This window comes from Lathamus discolor, chromosome 4 (assembly GCF_037157495.1).
Source record: "Lathamus discolor isolate bLatDis1 chromosome 4, bLatDis1.hap1, whole genome shotgun sequence".
NCBI classification, from domain to species: Eukaryota; Metazoa; Chordata; class Aves; order Psittaciformes; family Psittacidae; genus Lathamus; species Lathamus discolor.
Genome location: NC_088887.1, coordinates 126323807 through 126345723, shown reverse-complemented (window position 1 = coordinate 126345723; position 21917 = coordinate 126323807). Strand labels below are relative to the sequence as shown.

The following is a 21917-nucleotide window of genomic DNA, read 5'->3' as shown; positions in this document are numbered from 1 at the left end:
AGAACCCCCCCGTGTGCGGGGCTGCACCCCCAGAGCGTGAGCAGCAGCTCAGGGAGGGGATCCTGCCCCTCTGCTGTGTTCTGGGGAGACCTGAGAGCAGCTCCAGTGCATAAAGGGGCTGCAGGAAAGCTGGAGAGGGGCTTGGGACAAGGGCCTGTAGGGCCAGGCCAAGGGGAATGGCTTGAACCTGCCCGAGGGGAGACTGAGCTGAGCTCTTAGGCAGAAGCTCTTCCCTGTGAGGGTGCTGAGGCGCTGGCACAGGGTGCCCAGAGAAGCTGTGGCTGCCCCGTCCCTGGCAGTGCTCAAGGCCAGGTTGGACACAGGGGCTGGGAGCAAGCTGCTCCTCATCCCAAACCGATCTGTTTCTGTGATTCTGTGAAAAAAATGAGTGTGTTTTTTTGGTATTTTTTGTTGAAAAAGTCAAGAGCTCTGTGTCAGGAAAGGGGGGAAGGGGAATTATTCTGCACCTCCCAAACAAACCACTGCATTTTGGAAGAAAAGAATCAATATCTCCCAAAATTATGATGTGTTCTGGGAGTTGGGTTATTCCCCTTCCTCCCCCCCCCCCCCCCCAAAATATCTCCATCCTCAGTTAACACCAGTGTGTGAGCAGCAGAACAACTCTTTGGGGGCAACCTTGCTCTCCATCAACCCCTGGCTCTCTGTTGTGCTGCCCTGGCCTGACTGCACCTCCATGGACATCGTTGGCCACATCCATGCCCCTGGGTTGTGAATGCCCAGGTTAATCATTGCACCATCACTGGCCTGGCTTGGATCATGTGTCCCACAAAGCAGCTCTGTTTTGGGAAGCCCACCAGTGTGTTGGATGTGGCCACCCAGGTCAGGGTGGTGAAGGAATAATCCTATGGGATGTGCACCTGGAAGACGAGTCATAGAAGCAGTCATAGGATGGTTTGGGTTGGAAAGGGTGTTAGGATGCTCCAGCTCCAACCCCTGCCCCGGGCAGGGACCCCTTCCACTGGAGCAGCTTGCTCCAAGCCCCTGTGTCCAACCTGGCCTTGAGCACTGCCAGGGATGGGGCAGCCACAGCTTCTCTGGGCACCCTGTGCCAGCGCCTCAGCACCCTGATGGTAGAGAAGGTCCTCACAGGGTCCTGGGCTGTCTCATGGAGCAGCCCCAGCCTGGAGCTGCACTTGTTGCTGTTCCATCCCTTTCTTGTGGGTTCAGCCAGCGTTCGGTAGCAGGGCCTTGTGCAGGTCATGGCCGATGTCTTTCCTAGGACAGGCATTAAATCACCCAACGCAAGCATTTGATGATCCAAAGGAGAGGAGGAGAGCCCAAAACCCATCACAGAACCTCCTTAACAGATCGCTGAAGCAGGGAACCCGAAGGGGCAAAGCTCTCTTCCTCCATCTATGGGCAACCAAAGGAAGAACAGCAGCTACAAAGGAATTTTTCCATCACCTTTCATCCCAGCTTCCATCAGGAGCTGCCTGAGGAGGCACCGTAACTCAGAGCCCTTTGTTAATTGGGATGAAAATGGAAGTATTTCGGAGATGGGGTGGGATTTCGATGCTAGGAGGTGTCAGGCCAGACGCCAAACACAGAGCTGGATTGCAACATCTGGGAAGTATTGCCTGGGAAGGGATGATGAATTTCTAGGAAATGGTCCCAGAAAGTCTGGATGAGGCTCAGGACAGTGGGATATTCATCACAAGCTGGAACTGGAGCCATGGGACATGGGCACTCACCACTGCCCGCAGCCCTGGCTGGAGGCAGCATCCATACGGCTCCTGCTTGATCCAGGCCCACAATCCCCAAGATTCCTGCTTTCCCCAGCACCAGGAGCTGACCACAGAGGGGTCCCCAAGCCCAGACCACCCATCCAGGAGCCCGCAGCTCATTTGCCTAATGAAGAGCAGATGGGGAGGCACCAGCAGAGAGGCTGCTCCAGGCCTTTTGATGCTTCCTTGGCAAACCCCGTGTGGTTTCTCGGATGCCTTCGCGCATGCCAGATGGGATTCATGGCCGGCACCGGCGTGCAGATGGGATGGGGAAAGCTGACGTTAGTGACAGCGTGGTGACAGCGATGCCACCCACCCGCTGCCCCCACTGGGTTATTTTTAAGGCTCAGCCCCATGAGGTAATCCTGAGAGGATGCTGCAGGGGTAAGGCATTGGAATATCAGCATCTTGGTGAGCGCGGGGCCCTGGCAGTGCTGTGGAGGCTCTTTAGGGACAATTCCTGTCATTTGACATCTTCCAGATGGCTGGATAGGCTTTCTTGAGAAGGAATGGAGAGGAATAAGGCATTTCGGGGTCATGCACCCATGGACCCCCTTGGGATGCAGCTCTGGGGTGAGCTGTCATGTCCAGGATGCTCTGATCTTGGAACCAGCCCTGTTCTGAGCAGGGGTTGGACTGAAGACTTCCATGAATCCCTTCCCTAGATCCTGTCTGGTCCTATCTTGATGGGCTCAAGGCAGCCACTCCAATGGGGTGCTACCGATGCCACCACTCTGCCAGAGCAGGTCCCCTGGTCTCCCATAGGGCAGGCAGAGGGGCTGCTGGTCTCCTACTGCCCTTCACTGATGCTTGGAGGTGCACTCAGGTGGGGTACATACCCCTGGGGACATGGATCATAGGAAATGCATCCTCTCCTTGTGATCATGGATTCTACACATGGGGACAAGGACATGTAGTAGGGTCTGAGGTGTCCAATGAAAGCCAGAGGAACATCCCCTTTCTCCCAGTGTGAAGGCTGAGATGATTGAATCCTTTGCCCAAGGAGGTCCACAAGCAGCATTAACCCCATGTGAACATCCCTGAGCACCTTTTCCTTTGTGGAGCCTTTCAAATTGCTATGTGCAGTGACAGGATCATACCCAAGAGCTGGCCAACCCCCAGGAGTTAAGAACCAGCTCTGCAATCCCATCCCAAGGTGCTCAGGCCCTTTTGCTCTTCAGGGACTAGATGGACCCGTTCAACAGGCCGTGAGGAGCCGCTGCTCTGCTGGGGCACTGCACCCACACCCTATATGCAAACAGGCTGTGCTGGCACCCAAGGAGCATCGTATCCTGCTGCCAGCCTGCAAAATGCTCTCAGTCACGGAGCAGGAGCAGGAGAAGAACCGCATCCGGCTGGGGGTGGTGGAGCTGTTCACCTACCAAGGGTTTTAGGGAAGGCATCATATCCTTGCAGAGGTTTGCAGGGACCTAATAGCGCTTGGCTTGCATCCCACATCCTGGTGCTGGCTCCCAGCCTCATTAATGGCATTGCAGGAGTGCTCAGGTGACCAGAACAGAATCACAGAACCCCAGACTGGTTTGGGTTGGAAGGGACCTTAAAGCCCATCCAGTTCCAACCCCTGCCATGGGCAGGGACCCCTTCCACTGGAGCAGCTTGCTCCAAGCCCCTGTGTCCAACCTGGCCTTGAGCACTGCCAGGGATGGGGCAGCCACAGCTTCTCTGGGCACCCTGTGCCAGCGCCTCAGCACCCTCACAGGGAAGAGCTTCTGCCTAAGAGCTCATTTCAGTCTCCCCTCGGGCAGGTTCAAGCCATTCCCCTTGGCCTGGCCCTACAGGCCCTTGTCCCAAGCCCCTCTCCAGGTTCCCTGCAGCCCCTTCAGGCACTGGAGCTGCTCTCAGGTCTCCCCAGAGCACAGCAGAGGGGCAGGATCCCCTCCCTGAGCTGCTGCTCACGCTCTGGGGGTGCAGCCCAGCACACGGGGGGGTTCTGGGCTCAAGCGCTCACTGAAGCCGGGTCATGGGGAGCTGCTCCTCACCCAGCACCCCAAGTCCTGCTCCAACCTGATGGCTGGTCCCGCAGTCCACCCATGGATGAGGTTGTGCAGAGCAGGTCATAGCCCAAGTGAGCGGCTGATCAGTGACATCCTTCCAAACTAATCCCATTTGCAAATGTAGAGATGGTGGCAAATCCCCATCATGAAGGAAACGTACCAAGGACCTTCCAACATGGGCGTCAAATGGCCACCACCTCCATTCATGCACTTGAGGTTGTACTTGTGCTCCTTCCCCAGTGGTGGCCATCCGGTTTCCAAGGCTCCAGTTTGGATGAGTAAAGGATGTTAAGGAAGGATCAAGCCTGTATGGGTCAGAGCTGGAGCAGCGTCTGGATGGAGCACAGATGGTGACCAGGCTCCTTCCTTGCCCTTAAAACCACAGGTCACGAGAGGAGAGGCTGCGGCTCACGCAAGGGAAGCTTCAAAGCAAATGGAAAACATCTCCTTTTCCTGGAAATCCCCATGGATGGAACACAGGACCCTGCCTGGAGTGGTCATGGAAAGCAGGACACTGCCTGGAGTGTCCTGGCTGGAAATCCCATCACAGACACAGGGACCTGCTTCTGGCATCCCTATGCTCCCACCGCTATCCTGGGGCTCTGCTCCCATCCCTTGGTGTGGTCCCAGGGCATTCCCTGGCAGGAGGGACCCCGTTTTCCCTTGGATTGGACCTGGGGACCCCCGGCTGCCACATCCCCTTAGCACCAGCAGAGGACTCTGCTGCAGCAGGGTTCAGCCTATTGAGCATCCGCACAGGATGAGTTTTGCGCTATGGGGACCACAACCACGGTCTTCCATGCATCTTCTGCCCCTCTCCAAGGTCTCCCAGTGGTCATCGCACCGGCTGGGATCTCAGCTGGGAACCCCGCACCCCTTTCTTTAAAGTTCAAGGGTGGGATCTTGGTGGTTTGGGGGCATTTCAGGGCTCCCTCAGGATATGGAGTGTGGGGGGGACCTGGAAATGGGGCTGCATCCAATGGGGCTGCAAAACCCACCCAGTCAGGATGTGTTCAGGGGGGGGGCTGCTTCAGCACATCCTGTGCTGCAAAGACAGGAGCCTCCAGCACCAAGCTGAGACCTTGCAGCTCATCTCAAGGGTGATGAGCCCCAACCGGGCAGCTCCCTGGATCTGAATTGATGCTGTTGTACAAGTAAGGATGTTTTGGGGTGCAGAGGGCTGGTTTGGATGCTTCCTATGCCAATGGGGAGGCAGGCACCAAGCAGGGCTCAGGCACAAGGGCTTAAACCCTTCTCCTCTCCTGAAGTGTGGGAAGGATGCTTTGTGGGCATGGATGTGCTTCTATACACATGGGTGCCTGCATTCCCAGTGGGATTGCTCCCCCAAAACACAGACCAAGATGTCGGTGTTTATCCAGTGCTTAAAATTGCAGGGATTTGGGGAGAAATCAAAAAAGAAAAGGATATTTTCAACTTCCTGTCTTTCCCAAGCATTTATTTGCCAAAAAGTCTGCAAATATTGGTATTAAACCTATGGAAGCCTTGAAATAAACTCCTCTCAAAGCTGAGTGATTGGTGTGCTCTTTCCAACACCCACTGGTTTGGTTGCTTCCAAAGCAAATGCTGCCTTGGCCCATCCATTTTGGGAATTTCTGCTGTAATAGGATTAACACATGGGATTTGGGAATCTCCTCCCTTTGAATGCAGCGTCGGTCTCCTGGTTGATTCTGGGGTACCATCTTTCACCTTTCCTTGCTCATCGTTGATGGTGTGATGGACACCTTCCCAAGCCGTCCACAGGCTAGAGCAGGGGGGAAGTGGTTGTGGTTTCTCTGTTGTCTAATATTAAGGTTGAGCTGTTGAGAGAGGGTCCTTTGGCTCTTTATCCTCCCAGTGGTAAGCTGCTTTCTATGAAACTTCACAGCAGAAAGACTTTATCCCTCTCTTAAACTGTCCAAGTAGATCAGAAATGACCTGGAGGAGCAGACAGACTTGTTCCATAGAAAATCAAGCCCCAAGGAGGAAAACCAGAAGAAAAATGAAGCCAGGACTCACTGCTTGAAAAAGAAGTGGACATTTGGGCTACAACAGCCCCCTGCAACGGTCCCGGCTTGGGGAATTGTGGCTGGAAACTGCCCATGGAACAGGAGCTGGGGGTGCTGAGTGATGGAGCTGAGCGTGAGCAGCTCGTGCCCAGGCAGCCGGGAAGCCCCCAGCATCCTGGCCTGGATCAGCACCAGTGCGGCAGCAGGGCCAGGGCAGGGATTGTGCCCCTGCACCGGGCACTGGTGAGGCCGCCCCTCGGATCCTGTGCTCAGCTCTGGGCCCCTCACTGCAAGAGAGACATTGAGGGGCTGGAGCGGGGCCAGAGAAGGGAATGGAGCTGGGGCAGGGCCTGGAGCCCAAGTGTGATGAGGAACGGCTGAGGGAGCTGGGGGGTTCAGAGGGAGAAGAGAAGGCTCAGGGGGGACCTGATGGCTCCCTGCAAGTGCCTGCCAGGAGGATGGAGCCAGGAGGGGCTGGGCTCTGCTCCCAAGGAACAAGGGATGGGACAAGAGGAACCGGCCTCAAGCTGCACCAGGGCAGGTTTAGATGGAGCTGAGGAACAATTCCTGCCCCAGAGGGTGCTCAGGCATTGGAACAGGCTGCCCAGGGCAGGGCTGCAGGCACCGGCCCTGCAAGGGTTCACACCCCGTGGAGACGAGGCCTCAGTGCCATGGGGCAGGGGTGGCCTGGGCAGTGCTGGGAATGGGATGGATTTGATGAGCTTAAAGGGCTTTTCCAGCCTCATCGATTCTATGATTCTATTCCAAGTGGCTTCCAGCAACAGCATCCACTGCCTTCCTCTGCCGGATTAGGGGTCTGCTTCCTAGAAAGGCAGGGTCTGGAAGGGAAAGCCTGGACTTGGATGCTGGGAAGCTGTAGCAGCAGCGTGCCTCCCTCCAGCCCACGTGGCAGATCAGTTTGCTTGGCAGGAAACCATCAATCCCGGAATTGTCTCTTCCTGCTCCCAGTGCCAAGAGATATTTAGAATAAGAGGGTTTGGGGTTTTTCTTGTCTCTTTGTTTGTTCCTCTGCAGTAACTGCACAACCCCTGCATCCCCCGTCAATGGGTATCGCTCTTGCTTCATCATCGTTCTTGGGTTCGAGTGACTCACGCAAGTCAGCGCTGCCACAGAGGAGTCATTGCGGGGGAAACTTGGATGTCACCCACGAGTTAACGCTACTCACATGCAAGTCCTTCATCCACATGGTATTCACCCCGGGGATGGACTCCAAAACCTGGGCTGCACATCAAGAGGGGTTTTCAGACGGTGTAATTTAGGATGTCTAGTTGAGGAATTTTGGGGCTTGCAGCTATTCCTTTGGCTTTATCTTTGTGTTTTGGCAACTGTTAACGGTTAGAAAGTGCTTTAATAGGGAAACCAAAGAGGAGCTTTCATCGGTGGTGCAGGGGACCATGAAGTGCTTCTGTCACAGACCACAGGGCGATGGGCAGTGACTGTGTCTGCATCTTAAAGATATGGCTGGGAACGTGCAGTTCTGGTGTGCCCAGCATCAGAAGGACGTGGAGCTGTTGGAGTGAGGCCAGAGGAGCTCACAAGGATGCTCAGGGGCTGGAGCAGCTCCTGTATGGAGCCAGGCTGAGAACATTGGGGCTGTTGAGCCTGGAGCAGAGAAGCTGCGTGGAGACCTCAGAGCAGCTTCCAGTGTCTGAAGGGGGCTACAAGGATGCTGGGGAGGGATTCTTCATCAGGGACTGCAGTGACAGGACAAGGGGTGATGGGTTCAAGCTGAAACAGAGGAGATTTAGGTTGGAGATAAGGCAGAAGCTCTTCCCTGTGAGGGTGCTGAGGCGCTGGCACAGGGTGCCCAGAGAAGCTGTGGCTGCCCCATCCCTGGCAGTGCTCAAGGCCAGGTTGGACACAGGGGCTTGGAGCAAGCTGCTCCAGTGGAAGGGGTCTCTGCCCATGGCGGGGGTTGGAGCTGGAGGAGCTTTGAGGTCCCTCCCAGCCCAATCCATGCTGTGACTCCATGAGATCAGGTGTAAACTGGCTGCAGAAATCAGCTTCAGGATGAAAGGGAAGGAATTTGAGCTGTGGACAGCTGCATCCGGAGCTGGAAACACATCTTTGCCGTTCAACAACCCAGTTTCTACCCCCAGCATCCCCTTTTCTTCACAGATCAATGGGGATGGCTGAGGAGTTCTCATAGTAGAAATAAATTTATTTACTACAAGAAATCTGAGGCGGTTGCATGGTACAAAAATAAAAATGTACAGTCAGTGCCCCAAAACCCACCTCTCTTTTTAGTATAAGTTAGTGCTTTTACAGACAAACGATATATATACACTTCCAGTTGGTACCTCTGCAACCGCTCTGCATCTGAGCAGTGCCACCAGCTTGTGCAGGACCGGGATCACAGAGGGAGCCCCTCGATAGGCCTGCGGTGAACTTTGCGCTCATTGTAGTTGAGTTATTCGGAGCACGTAACTTGGTGTTCATGCTGCTTTTTGGCATGTGGAGGAGAGCTGGCCTGCAGTAATGTTTGCGCCAGCTCAGAGCTTCAGTTGCATTCATTTCTCCCAATTAGGTCTCACCTCAGTGACTTTGCCGTGATCCTTCCCATAAAGATCCCTTCACAGGCACAGGGAATAAAAGGTGCAAGCCCTATCTTAACCCAACCTTATCCTCTCAAAGATGGGATGAATCACACCACAAATGTCCTATTTTACTTTGCTGGTGTGCCCAGAGCTCAGATAATCCCTTCCTTTGCCTCCTGTGGTTGGGCCATTGTTGGCTGGGACGGGAGCCCTCCATGGGACCACATCTCCAGCAAGCCGGGACCACAGGAACCTCCCCATTAACCCTCAATGGTCCCAGTCACCGTTGTCTGAACTCTGGTTGCGTTGCGGTGTCTCTTTATCTTCACCAAACCACTTCATAAGACGGCAGAGACTAAGAAGAGGTCTGAGGAATTGGTCTAACCCAGGATCAAAGGTTTGCCTGAGCCGAAAATAGACCCGGGGCTGCTCTTACAAGAAGCAGAACAAGCAATTTCCAGTTCTGGGGTGAGGAATCAGCATCCTCGTGGCAAGGCTGGGCAAGGAACCCATGGACCTGGGCAGGGGGGTTGGAACTGGATGATCTCAAGGTCCTTTCCAACCCTAACTATTCGATGATTCGATGATAATTACAGAGAGAAAGACCAATTGAACCTTCTGCTGAAGTGTTTTATGGGTGTTTTCTCCCATTTACTTTGATGATGGGGGAAGCAAGGCCAAACCCAGACAGGACTGGGCTTAAGCTTAGCACCATGCTTATCGGCATGGCTCCTAAACCCAGGGAAGGTCAACACTGTCAGTAAGGGATATGCCGACTGACTCCAGCAGAGCACTGGGATTATGGGGAGGACAGACAGCGGCATCTGGGCAGCATTTTGGGTCCCACCAAGCTGCTAAAGGTCACGGAGGGCTGTCACCTCTAGCAATAAGGATGTGGCAGCATCAGCCAAGGGGGTGACCAATGGTCTTTGTTGCTTTGCTGGAAACACGAGTCAGTAGTAAGGGGGTTAAAAACAAGGCACGAAGAGCTCACCCTACATCTTTATGAGCTGGAGATGATTATTAAAGTCAGCAGCTAAAAGGAAGCTACGGGCCCCTAAAAGCTTTTCAAGGGTGAATGTTGCTGTTGGGAAGCACTAATGGGTCTTTCGGAAGATGTTGACCCCACTGGAGAAACCTACAAGGGACCTGCTTGATGCTACCAGTAAACTCCAGCGGGATGGTGCCAGTAAACTCCAGTGGGATGGAAGGTCCAGCAGCACCCCTTGCAATGGGAAGCCAGCCCTTGGACAGGAACTAGGAGTCCCTTCCCTGTTCTGCCAGCAGATGCCAAAGCTTGAAGCTGGGAAAGCATTTCTCCAGGGGCACGGAGCTGTGAGAGACCCTTTCCCATTGCATTTGCACTTGACTTTTTCATGGCCCTGTTTAGCAGAACCTCAGCTGACTCCTTGCATCAGCCGAAAGCCTTTGCTCCTTTGCCAAGGCACAGATTCCCTGCAGGCTCTGTGCCAGGGAATCTGGAGAAAGCAGATGGGTTTCTCGGGGGGGGTCCTTTTGCACACAGCGTTTCTGCTTTAGAAAATGAGCTAAGACATTCAGGAAGTGATTATCTTTGAGCAGATTGGCCACCGTGATAGGGGTCACCCGGCCTCACCGGCGGAGAGATGCTCTTCAGTGTTGGACACAAAGGCAGGCTCGGATGAAGAGGGTGATATGGGGTTTGTGTGTGCAACCACAGCAGCATCTTCCTGAAAGAATCCATTTGGAACAGCAACAAGCAGAGGAGTGTGTTTAAACACAGATCACGTTGAAGTGTGTCAAAGCCAAGGCACCACAACCACCAAAAGCCTTGGGCCCTGGACTTCCCTTCTCCTGGGATGGACCCTTCTGTCATGGAGATGGTGCTGCCTATGCTGGAGCAGAGCTAGGATTTCACATCCTTGGACAATGTGTCCGTGTCATTGCTGTTTTCCAGGTGACTGTTGGGCACGATGCCCAATGCCATCTCGTTCGGAGGCTTCCCTGGCATCTTGCTGCCTGCGAACTTCATGAATCGTTGTCCTGCTAAGAAATACAATATAGGGTCCAAGCAGCTATTGGTGCTAGCGAGGGGACGAGTCAACTTATAGGCTAAATTGATGGCATTGAGGGTCTGACAGCTCAAGTCCCAGCTCCGGAAGGAGTAGTACAAGGTACGAGTGACATGGAAAGGAAGAAAACAAACGATGAAGACCATCAAGACAATAATTATCATCTTGACTGACTTCTTCTTGGATCGGGATAAACGGGACATCCCTCGCGTGGGCTGCAGCAGCCTCCGCGCCATGAGGCAGTAGCAGATGATGATGATGAGGAAAGGGATGCAGAAGAGCAGCACCAGCATCACTGAACTGTAAATGACAAACTGGCCAAAGAGGTCTTTGCTGGACGTGTCATGGCACGTGATGGTGTCACGCTTCACGCTGGTGGTGACGAAGAAGAGCACGGGTGACTGGCACACGACAGTCACGACCCACACGATGACTGACACCCTCCGGGCGTAGCGGACATGGCCCCACTGCAGTGACTTCAGTGGGAAGCAGATGCCCAGGAAGCGATGGATGCTGATGCAGAGGAGGAAGAGGATGCTGCAGTAGAGGTTGGTATAAAACAAGAAGCGGACTATCTTACACAAGCCCACGCTGAAGGGCCAGTTGTCCCCCATGGCATAATAGTACACCAAAAGGGGCAAGGAGACCACATAGAGTGTGTCAGATACAGCCAGGTTAAACATGTATGTGGTGGAGGCGTTCCAGGTCTTGATCCTGAAGATGAAGAGGTAGAGGGACAGCAGGTTGAGAAAGAGCCCCACCACGCACACGATGCCATAGGAGACGGGCAGCAGGACATACTTGAAGTCCTCATCAAATATGCACTTGTAGACATTGTCATCTGCGACACTTGGGTCCAAGGAGCTGTTGATGAGACTGGTCCAGGCTGAAGGAGTTGTTAGGTCCGCCATCGCCCTGCGGGGAAACAATGAGGCTGTAAGGACATAGAATCATAGAACCACAGAACCAACCAGGCTGGAAAAGCCCTTTCAGCTCATCCAGTGCAACCATTCCCAGCACTGCCAAGGCCACCCCTGCCCTATGGCACTGAGGCCTCGTCTCCACGGGCTGTGAACCCTTGCAGGGCCGGTGCCTGCAGCCCTGCCCTGGGCAGCCTATTCCAATGCCTGAGCACCCTCTGGGGCAGGAATTGTTCCTAATATTCAGTCTAAACCTGGAGGTAGGGAGGTGAGGACATGGAGGTAAGGAGTCCATGGAAGAGGTGGGTTGGGTTGGGTTAGAAAACCCCAGCACCACCATACTGTAATACACTGAGTGGTCCATGCTGTCCTTATTACTATATACTATTACCATACCGTTCCCTTCTTCTCCTGTAAAGGTGGCCATCAACACTTGGCTGTGTCTATCCAAAAGCTACCTGCAAGCATGTCTGGCAGACAGTGCCATCTCAGTGCAGGTGACAATGACTCAAGAGGTGGCAGTGCCTCCTGCCAGCATACCACATACCCATGAATACCATGGCCTCATTGCACTGGATGTTGACACAACCGAGGTAGACCCTTGCATGGAGGACTTACGGTTGAGCAGATAAAGGGAGTTTTATTTATCCTCATTTTGCATCTGGAGCACAGATGAATCATAGAATCACAGAATGGTTTGGGTTGGAAAGGACCTTAAGATCATTCAGTTCCAACCCCCTGCCATGGGCAGGGATGCTTCACACTAGACCGTGTCACCCAAGGCTCTGGCCTTGAACACTGCCAGGGATGGACCATTTACCACTCTCCAGCATCCCTGTAGCCCCCTTCAGACACTGGAAGCTGCTCTGAGGTCTCCACGCAGCTTCTCTGCTCCAGGCTCAACAGCCCCAGTGTTCTCAGCCTGGCTCCATACCGAAGGAAGTGTGTTCTCCACCACATGGGCTCTGCCTGGGTTGGTTGTTGATGATGATGTTGGGGTTTTAATAGGTTTAGTGTTGGGCTGATGGTGGCCACCTCGCTAGTTCCGCTTCCTGGCCTTCAAGGCGTGCTCTACAGCATCCTCACCACCACTGAGTCTGTCCATGCTTGTGCAAAGCTTATGCATGGCAATGACCAATTGAGACAAGAAAAATGCACTCAGAAGAGTCTCTGCAGACGCACAGAGTCCGGCAGTGTCTGCCAGCAGGGACAAGGGCCCTTTTGTGCACTGGGGACAGCCCATGACCCAGCCGACACACGATCTGAGCTCAGCAAACCCATCAGCCAGGAATCAAATTAAAGGGCATTTGCCTCCCTTCCTGTCAAAGGAGCCGGCTTGGTGTCACTGCCGTTCCCTGTCCCAGGGAGCCCATGGGAATGCGGTTACAGGGATGAATCCAGTGCATGAGCTTGGAGAGCAGGACCTACTGCAGGAGAAAAGGTCTCACTAAGGGAATGAGTGTGTGGGATGTGCCCTGACCCAAATCCCCCCATGATTTTAGGTGGAAAAGAGCAATATCAGCTTTCTCAGCTAAATAGTGCGGCTCTAACCTGGTGCCACCGCACTGTGGGCTGCCGTGGGCATGCCCTTTCTTGCTAACAAGCATCATTTTGACCAAGAGCTATCCCGCAGCTACCTCCAATTCAGATCCTGCAGGGAAGGAGGTAGTGAGGGTCTCCTAGAAGCTGCCAACCCGGAGGAGTAAGGCATTTGATACTGTCTCCCACAGCATCCTCATAGATAAGCTGAGGAAGTGTGGGCTTGACGATCAAGTAGTGAGGTGGATCGAGAACTGGTTGAAAGGAAGAAGGCAGAGAGTTGTGGTCAATGGCGCAGAATCTAGCTGGAGGTCTGTGACTAGTGGAGTTCCTCAGGGGTCGGTGCTGGGACCGGTGCTGTTTAATATTTTCATCAATGACCTGGATGAGGGAACTGAGTGCACCCTCAGCAAGTTTGCTGATGACACAAAACTGGGAGGAGTGGCTGACACACCAGAGGACTGTGCTGCCATTCAGCGAGACCTGGACAGGCTGGAGAGTTGGGCGGGGAGAAACTTGATGAAATTTAACAAGGGCAAGTGTAGAGTCTTGCATCTGGGGAAGAACAACCCCATGTACCAGTACAGGTTGGGGGGTGACCTGCTGGAAAATAGTGAAGGGGAAAGGGACCTGGGGGTCCTGGTGGATAGGAGGATGACCATGAGCCAGCAATGTGCTCTTGTGGCCAAGAAGGCAAATGGCATCTTAGGGTGCATTAGAAAGGGAGTGGTTAGTAGGTCAAGAGAGGTTCTCCTCCCCCTCTACTCAGCCTTGGTGAGGCCGCATCTGGAATATTGTGTCCAGTTCTGGGCCCCTCAATTCAAGAAGGACAGGGAATTGCTTGAAGGAGTCCAGCGCAGAGCCACAAAGATGATTAAGGGAGTGGAACATCTCCCTTATGAGGAGAGGCTGAGGGAGCTGGGTCTCTTTAGCTTGGAGAAGAGGAGACTGAGGGGTGACCTCATCAATGTTTACAAATATGTAAAGGGTAGGTGTCAGGATGATGGAGCTAGGCTTTTTTCAGTGATATCCAGTGATAGGACAAGGGGCAATGGGTGTAAACTGGAGCATAGGAAGTTCCACGTTAACATCAGGAAGAACTTCTTTACTGTAAGAGTGACAGAGCACTGGAACAGGTTGCCCAGGGGGGTTGTGGAGTCTCCTACACTGGAGATATTCAAGGCCCGCCTGGACAAGTTCCTGTGTGATGTACTGTAGGTTACCCTGCTCTTGCAGGGGGGTTGGACTAGATGATCTTTTTAGGTCCCTTCCAACCCTTGGGATTCTGTGATTCTGTGATTCTGTGACCTCTCACCAAACTGAAGCACTATGGCATTAAAAAGCACCTCGAACAACCCATAGCTGATGGAGAAGGGGCGGAGCGATGCCTCCAGCCCATCTCATTGGGATAACTCCAGCCCTTGCTCCAAGGACTGGATCAGAAAACCTATCCAGATGTGTCATGGGCACGATCCCTGATGATGCTTCCCCCATTTGGCTGCTCTTCCCCTTGGAACAGACCACGGGCAGCGCTGGCTTCCCAAGGACTTGAGTAGAAACCACGCTCAGGCCCTGACTAATCCGTAGCATCTGCAAAACCCAAACACATCTTTAGGAACCTCTCTGGGATGAACGTGAGGAGCCAGGAGCTGATCTTGTTTTGTCCTGGCCCAGGGCTTTGCTTTTCCTGCACCCAGTTCAGCTTTGGTCCCATCACCCTTCATCCTGCTTCCATCAGTTCCTCAGCAATGGCGTTGTCCCTGTTGATGGAGAGGATTGACGGTGCCGGGGCAGGAAACGCTTTCCAGCTGCTTTTCTCCTCAATTTCTTCCTTCCCTTGGAGCTTTGCAGATCTGTGGCGGACGAGAGGTTGCCACAGACTTGGCAGATGATGAAACAGGTCATGCAGGCCACAGTGACCAAGAGAAGCCACACAAGATGCCCTAAAGGGTGCAGGGAAGTTACGGAGCTCCAGACTTCAGCCTTGCATGTGGTTTATCCGTGCCTTTACATTTGCATTCCCTCTATCCTCTGCAGACAACCCATCACCCAGCTCTGGAGCACCGATGGGGGCAAGATCACGCCATCATCCAGCCCACCAGCAACCCCAGCTAGAAAAACCAGCAAGGCATTTGAAACCCATCCGTAAGGGATGGGGAACATTGTTCAGCGATCAGGGTAGACTAGGCCACGCTGTGACCACCGATGTGCCAAGATGCACATCTCCATCTGCAGGACAAGGAGCAAACAGGGCTAATTGCAGAGCAAACAGGGTAATTACAGTGACAACCCCCCCCTCACAAAGCAGCCTTGTCCTTGTTGTGCTCTCCCTGCTTTTCCTTCTGGAAATGCCAAAGTCCTTCTTTCTGTTGAGCTTTTTTTCCCTGTTTTTGCCTGGAAACACTGGACAAAACCTGCTGTGTCTGTCGGGGTGGCTGCAATCCACCCCCTTACCCCGTCACTGCTGCATCTGCAATGAGTGAGCTGCAGAAGACACGGCCAAGGCACGTGAAGGCACAAGAGCTGGCAGCAGCCCTCGCCTCTGCCTACGGGCTGGGTGGCACAAACACAGCTCTTACAGTGATGCATGAGCATCAATGAGGGAAGGGAAGAAGCAACGGTGGTCCCGGAGGATGCCAAGCAGATAAATCCCTCTATGACTACCAACCTGCCACGATGCTTTGGTGAGGACCACCTGCATCTGCTGCACCAGATACCTGGATACAGCCCTGAGCAGCTTCCTCCATGCTGGACCATGTGCTGGGTCTGGATGGACCTGACTGCGTCAGTTGCAATATCTCTCTAGAGCATGGCCTTGACCCTGTTTATCCCATAGGACATGGGGGTTTTTCCCCAGAAAACAGATACCATCAGCTGTAGTGGATGAAGGCAGCATGGCAGAGGAGCCCTGCAATGAGAGGAGCCCAAGCAGGTCAGTGCTGTAATCACAGCAGCCACATGTCCTCAAATATATATACCCACAGGCATGTGCATGTGATGCCAGCATCCCTAAACAGCTCCCGTAACAGTATCTCCCGGGAATATTTAGATGAGTCAATATGAAGAAGAAGTGGGCTGTCATCAGAGAAGGTCATGGGCAGCTGAGGGATGGATAGCACCTAGGGACAGCACAAGGTGATCATGTGTTGGACACTGAATTTCCAAGTAAAGGGCTTTAATCCTGGTTTCTGCCCCATTTTTCAACATTCTTGGTGCCATCGCTGTGGTCGTCATTGATCCGTGGTGGTTTGTGCTTGGAAACCTGCTAACGAAGTCATGAAAGCAAAGTGCAACCGAATCACAACTGCGATGAATATGCTTTTTCTCGGGGGGGGGGGGGGGGTCTGATGAGGTTTAATTGACCTTTCCCAATAATTAATGGGGATTAGAATAATAGAATCATAGAATCCCAGCCTGGTTTGGGTTGAAGGGGCCTTAAAGCCCATCCAGTTCCAACCCCTGCCACGGGCAGGGACCCCTTCCACTGGAGCAGCTTGCTCCAAGCCCCTGTGTCCAACCTGGCCTTGAGCACTGCCAGGGATGGGGCAGCCACAGCTTCTCTGGGCACCCTGTGCCAGCGCCTCAGCACCCTCACAGGGAAGAGCTTCTGCCTTATCTCCAACCTAAATCTCCCCTGTTTCAGTCTGAACCCATCACCCCTTGTCCTATCACTGCAGTCCCTGATGAAGAGCCCCTCCCCAGCGTCCTTGCAGCCCCCTTCAGACACTGGAAGCTGCTCTGAGGTCTCCACGCAGCTTCTCTGCTCCAGGCTCAACAGCCCCAGTGTTCTCAGCCTGGCTCCATACAGGAGCTGCTCCAGCCCCTGCTCATCCTCGTGGCCTCCTCTGGCCTCGCTCCGACAGCTCCGTGTCCTTCTGATGCTGAGGACACCAGCAGAATGAATGAATTCACCAGCAGGACCTCACAGACTCAGCCCTTTGTCCTGTCAGTGTGAAGCGCTGGGAAATCAAACCCATGCTCCAACTGCAATCACAGCCCCATCGTTGTACCCTGGAGGTCAAAACCGCCATCCAGTGACTGCATCTTCCTCATCAGCTCCTTTACAGCAGACACAATGGCAGTGTGGGTGTTTTCCCTGCCCTAATTTATAGGCTTTCCGTAGACTCATCCAAATCCTCCCTCTGGATCAGGAGCTACTCAAGGCACTGGGAAGCAAACGCCCGGCATCATTTTCCTCTCCTTTGGGATCGTGGTTGAAACCCTCCACAACCCAAAGCAAACAGGAGGCGCGTTCGGATGCTGCTGAGCCCGTCTGGTTGGGAGACGTGAGATGGGGCTAGGCTGACATTTGAGCCTGCCCAAACAGCTTGGGTTTCAGCTGCCCTTTTCATTTGGCTCCTTTCTGCCACCCCGACCTTCCACGTCTTTGTCCTCCAGGCTGGCTCCGGCCACTAGCGTGGGCTGAGGACATGCCCAGTGTCCTGGTCCCACCATCCCCATCACCCTTCAATGATCCCAAGGCAAAATACATCCATTATGCATTTCCAAGATACCCAAAAAGCAAGTTTAAAGCACTGTAAGTGGCTTCACCCATTTCCCCACCTAGAATCCCAGGCAATATCCCTATTTCATCCGCTGTGGGTCCGACCTCTTCCCCATCCCCAAAATAACCAGAAACCCTCATTCCTCCCAAAATAAGCTTGTAAATAATCTGTGTTTTCCTTCTTTTCCCCCACAAAAGCACCTTGGAGGTGCAGGAAGCTCCATAAAGCAGCCCCGTGCCTCAGTTTCTCCTCCTGCCCCCAGGTTGAGAAGCAGCAGAGCTGAATGTTTCCCCATTAAAGGCATTTTTGGGGGGGAGTTTCAGGGGTTTCAGTAACGTGATCCAAGCTCAGAAAGGGACATGGAGTTTGGAGAAGAGAGAGAACGGCTTAGAGAGAACTTTCTGGCTGTTTGAAGGTCAAACGAAACGTTTCGCTTCGAGCCAAATTGCTTTTTCCTTGGAATTTCTGGGTTTCCCCCAAGAAACTCCCTGAATTCCTCCCTGATTCAACCCCGCTTCGACCCTCTGCTTCCCAACTGGTACCGGAACCTCCTGCCTTCATCCTCAGCATGGGAATCGATCCACATCAACCAAAACTGTGGCTTTAAAGCAAACGAGATAAGAGCATCAAAGCCATCGGTGCTCATGCATAACTAAAGCTGCCTTCATTTGGTTGAACCTGACTTGATTCCCAGCACGGCCGGTCTCTGGGGAGGGATCCTGCTGGAAGTAAATATCACCCTGGCCAATATTTCACCCCTTCATTAACATTTCCCTTCTTGCTACAGCAAAGGTGATGCTCCCTGCGTGCTTGCTTTCCCCTGCATCGCCTGCCCCCCGGGAGACCCTGCAGCATCCCATGGGCTTAGGGACAGATCCTATTTGATTCCCTAAACTTTGATTTCATTTGTTGCAGGGGGAATTGCTCACATCCTTTAGGCTTCCCGGAGATAGAAAGGGGCCCTGCGCTGCTTTTGATACCAAGCGCTGGACTCTGGTTTCACCCTCCATGACTTTCTGGTGCAATGGTCAGACTGAAAGAAGGACACGGAACCAGTTTCTGGTCGATCACCCACTTTTGGTAGCTATTTTAGCCTATAAACCCCATATCTGGGAGAATTAACATTTCCACAGAGACCTAACAGCCTCCTGCCTGAACCAAAGGAGTCACCCATCAACACCACCATGCTCCCAGCAAAACCAAACCCATCACGGAGATGATAACCAGCATCCGAGACTAGGGATAATGCAATTATCAGGCTCCACCACTGCACCAGTTACTGGGAAGCCAAAGCAGCACCAAACCCCATAAAACCCCATGAAGGATGCGCTTTGGGGGACAATGTGGGGGATAATCCTCCATAAGGAGCATCCCACGGGAGCAAAAGGGTCTTTGCTTCATGGACCGGTTGTTGTTAAGGCTTTACCAGGGGATGCTGCATCAGGAAGAGATGGCACGGCCGGCAGCACGCTTCGCTGCCAGCAAACTATTCATGGCTTTGGCTTTATGTCAATAACCGGAGATAAAAATCACACTGGGCAGAGACAGGAAAAAGCCACTTGGGGCCAGGGCAGTTAAAGATCCTATTGGGGGGTTGAATTCCAGGGTACAGCCACACTCCGGCATCCAGAAGTCTATTTAGGGGCTCCCCCTTTGCATTGGTGCTCTGCATCCCATCAGCTGAAGACCAACGCTCCCTTTGCTGGGATATAAATGAAGGAAGAGGAACTCAGGGCACTAACGAAAGGCCCTAATTTTGGTAGCAACAAGCCTTGTGCCAGGGGCATCGTCCCCCAGGAGCGGGTTTGGCTGCTCCCTGCCTCGTGCACAGGAAGGCAAGCGGGTTGCCAAATGGGTTTTGCAATAAGCTGATAAGAGAAAGTGGAGCAGAAAGAGAAAGATGTTTTGCCCTTACATCTGCTCCTGGGTGATGCCACCCAGCATGCAGCTATGGGGAAGAAGGGGGTTTGGGGCTTAAGGAGCTATTAAAAGGAGTCAAAGGGTTTGAAGCCAGCGTCTCACTGATCCCGGTGCGTGTTAAACCACCCCTAAATAGGTTACACAGGGACCCCAGCATGCAAAGAGGTAGAGGAACGCAAGCAGGAGTAAAGCAGGGAGTCAGCTCCACGGTGCGTACAGGAACCTCCTGACAGCGACTTCCCTTGGGAAGGGAGAAGCCGAGCGGCAAAAGGGATTATAATGCACCAACAATCAAATCGTTCAGGAAAAGAGGAGCCCAGGAGACTTCCTTGAGTGCTCCAAGTCAGCTCCAGCCCGTGCGGGGGGCTCGCTGCTGCTCCAAACACCCCTGTTTTGGGGCACTTTGGGGCACTTTGGGGGCAGTTTTAGTGTGTCCCCCCCCTCCATGCGCACAGGGGTGCGCTCCCACACCCGCACCTCGGGTCCCGTCCCAGTGGCAGGTCCTGCCCCGCACCCCAAAGCCCCCGGTACCCCCCTCTCCCTCCACCCCGGGTCCCCGCTCACCGCGCGGTCCCTGGCCCGGTCGCTCCGTGCCGATCGCTCCGCTCAGGCGGGCGGCGGAGGCAGCGCCATGCCCCGGGGGCTCGGTCCGACCCGGTCCCGCTGCTGCCCCCCGGGGCCGCTGCCACCGCGTGTGAAGCGGGCGGCGGGCCTGGGGCCGGGCACCGCCCGCCCCGGGGCTGCGAACGGGGCAGGACCCGGACAGCACCGCCCTGGCCGGGGCTGCGAACGGGGCTGGGACCGCCCCCCCTCCCCGTCCAGGGATGGGGCTGGGACAGGAATCCCGCTGCGGGGACGCAGCCGTGGATGGGATCAGGGCTGGGAATGAGGCCAGACACCCGCTGCCTGCCCGCGGGGGGGAGCAGGACACGAGCCCTACCGCTGCCCCCTTGTCTCCCCCCCCACCACCACCGCCACCGGGGATGGGATCATGGATGAGACCGGGGTTAGGGCGAGGACACGAAGCTCGCATCCAAGGACGGAAGCAGGGGCAGGATCGGGGCAGAAGGCTGCCTGCAGGGATGGAGACAGGGGTGGGATCAGGACAGGAGCCCCCTTTCCAAGGATGGGATATGGGTAGGAGCAGGGCAGGAGCGCCTTTCCTGGGGATGGTACCATGGATGGGGTGAGGACTGTGAACAGCCCTGGATCCTGCCCACCCAGCACTGAGGTCAGCCCCCCACCACTGCATCCAACTGCCCCCCATCCAGGGACCCCAGAGAGCTGCATCCACCCAGAATCACCATGGAGACCCCTCCCTGCATCCCAGGGGTGCTGGTACCAGAGCTCACCCTTGTGGCAGAGCCCACAGGCCCTTACCGAGGGCATGGAGTAGCCACACAGGGGCAAGGGGGCCCCAGGATCATCCCTGGAGGGGAAGAAATGCCTCTGAACCAGGTGGATGAGCCCAGCTTGGGGGCCCTGCCACAGCCACCCTGATGTGGGCACTGTCCCACCATGGGTGGCACCAAGCTGTGCCCCACTGAGCTTAGGGAAGGGACCAATGCACCTCAGGTGATGCCCCACAGCCCATTGCTTACCACAAGGGTTCATTTCCAAGGGAAGCAGAGGGATGTGGGACATGAGATGGTAAAGGGACCTTGAGGACGATTTTGGCCAGGTTCAACCTTATGTCCCCTGTGGTGCTGTCACCTGGGCTGAAAGACCTTCAGGTCTGGGGACAGGGGCTGGAGGGTTTCCGGGGTTGGAACCGGATCATCTTAAGGTCCTTTCCAACCCAAACCAGTCTGTGATTCTATGAGGCTGAAGAACAAACCCCATGTGCAGGTGGCCCAGTTGTTTTCCACTACCCTAAGCACAGAGCAAGCCTCAGCGCTCCCCTGTGTTTTCCCCATCTGTGTCCATGGGCGCAAGCCAGATCCTCCTACTTCAGCAGCTGGATCTGATTTCACCCAGGAGCTCCTTCGACCTCTTGGATATGGACCATAAAGCCCCAGGGAGGAGAGGAAGGGCACTGATGCCATCTATTACTCAAAAGCATCCAGCTAAGGAGGCATTAGCCGGTGCAAAGAGGATATGGACATCTGGCACGGAAACTGCTGCAGAGATCTCGGTGACGGTCCTTCATGCCAGAAAACAACAACAGAAATGCCTGCTTCCTTCTTCTGATGTCATTTGTTTGAGGAGGGAAAACAGTACCTCACCCCACAGCTATTTGGGGCTGATAAGGGAGGAAGGAGAAGCTCGCTGCTTGCACAGAGGGAGGCAGATGGCTGGGCAGAGCAGGGAGGCTGAGGGTGGTGAAGCTGCCAAGCAGTGCCCCGCTGCGGTGGCAGCGTGGTGCCAAGTTAAGCCCATCCCTTTGGGGCCTGGAAACACTTCTAGGGCAAAGAATGGGGTTAACCAGACCCTGGTTTTAATGTCCAGATCCTTCACCCCAGCTCCCTGTGAAAGAGGGGTGATGTCCAGAGGTGATGCATGGAGATGTGGATGATGTAATGGCTTTAACCTGCCCAAGGGGAGACTGAGATGAGCTCTTAGGCAGAAGCTCTTCCCTGTGAGGGTGCTGAGGCGCTGGCCCAGGGTGCCCAGAGAAGTTGTGGCTGCCCCATCCCTGGCAGTGCTCAAGGCCAGGTT

At 54.4% G+C, this 21917-nt stretch overlaps 1 protein-coding gene across 1 annotated transcript; it reads right to left on the bottom strand.

Annotated features, from left to right (window-relative positions):
- Positions 1–8908: 8908 nt before the first annotated feature.
- P2RY2 (purinergic receptor P2Y2) lies at positions 8909–19997 on the bottom strand. Its single transcript, XM_065678922.1, has 2 exons — positions 19824–19997; positions 8909–11290 (listed from the first exon to the last, which is right to left on the bottom strand). The coding sequence occupies exon 2, from the start codon at positions 11284–11286 to the stop codon at positions 10210–10212; it is 1077 nt and encodes a 358-aa protein (XP_065534994.1). The 5' UTR covers positions 11287–11290; positions 19824–19997; the 3' UTR covers positions 8909–10209.
- Between the last annotated feature and the right edge of the window lie 1920 nt (positions 19998–21917).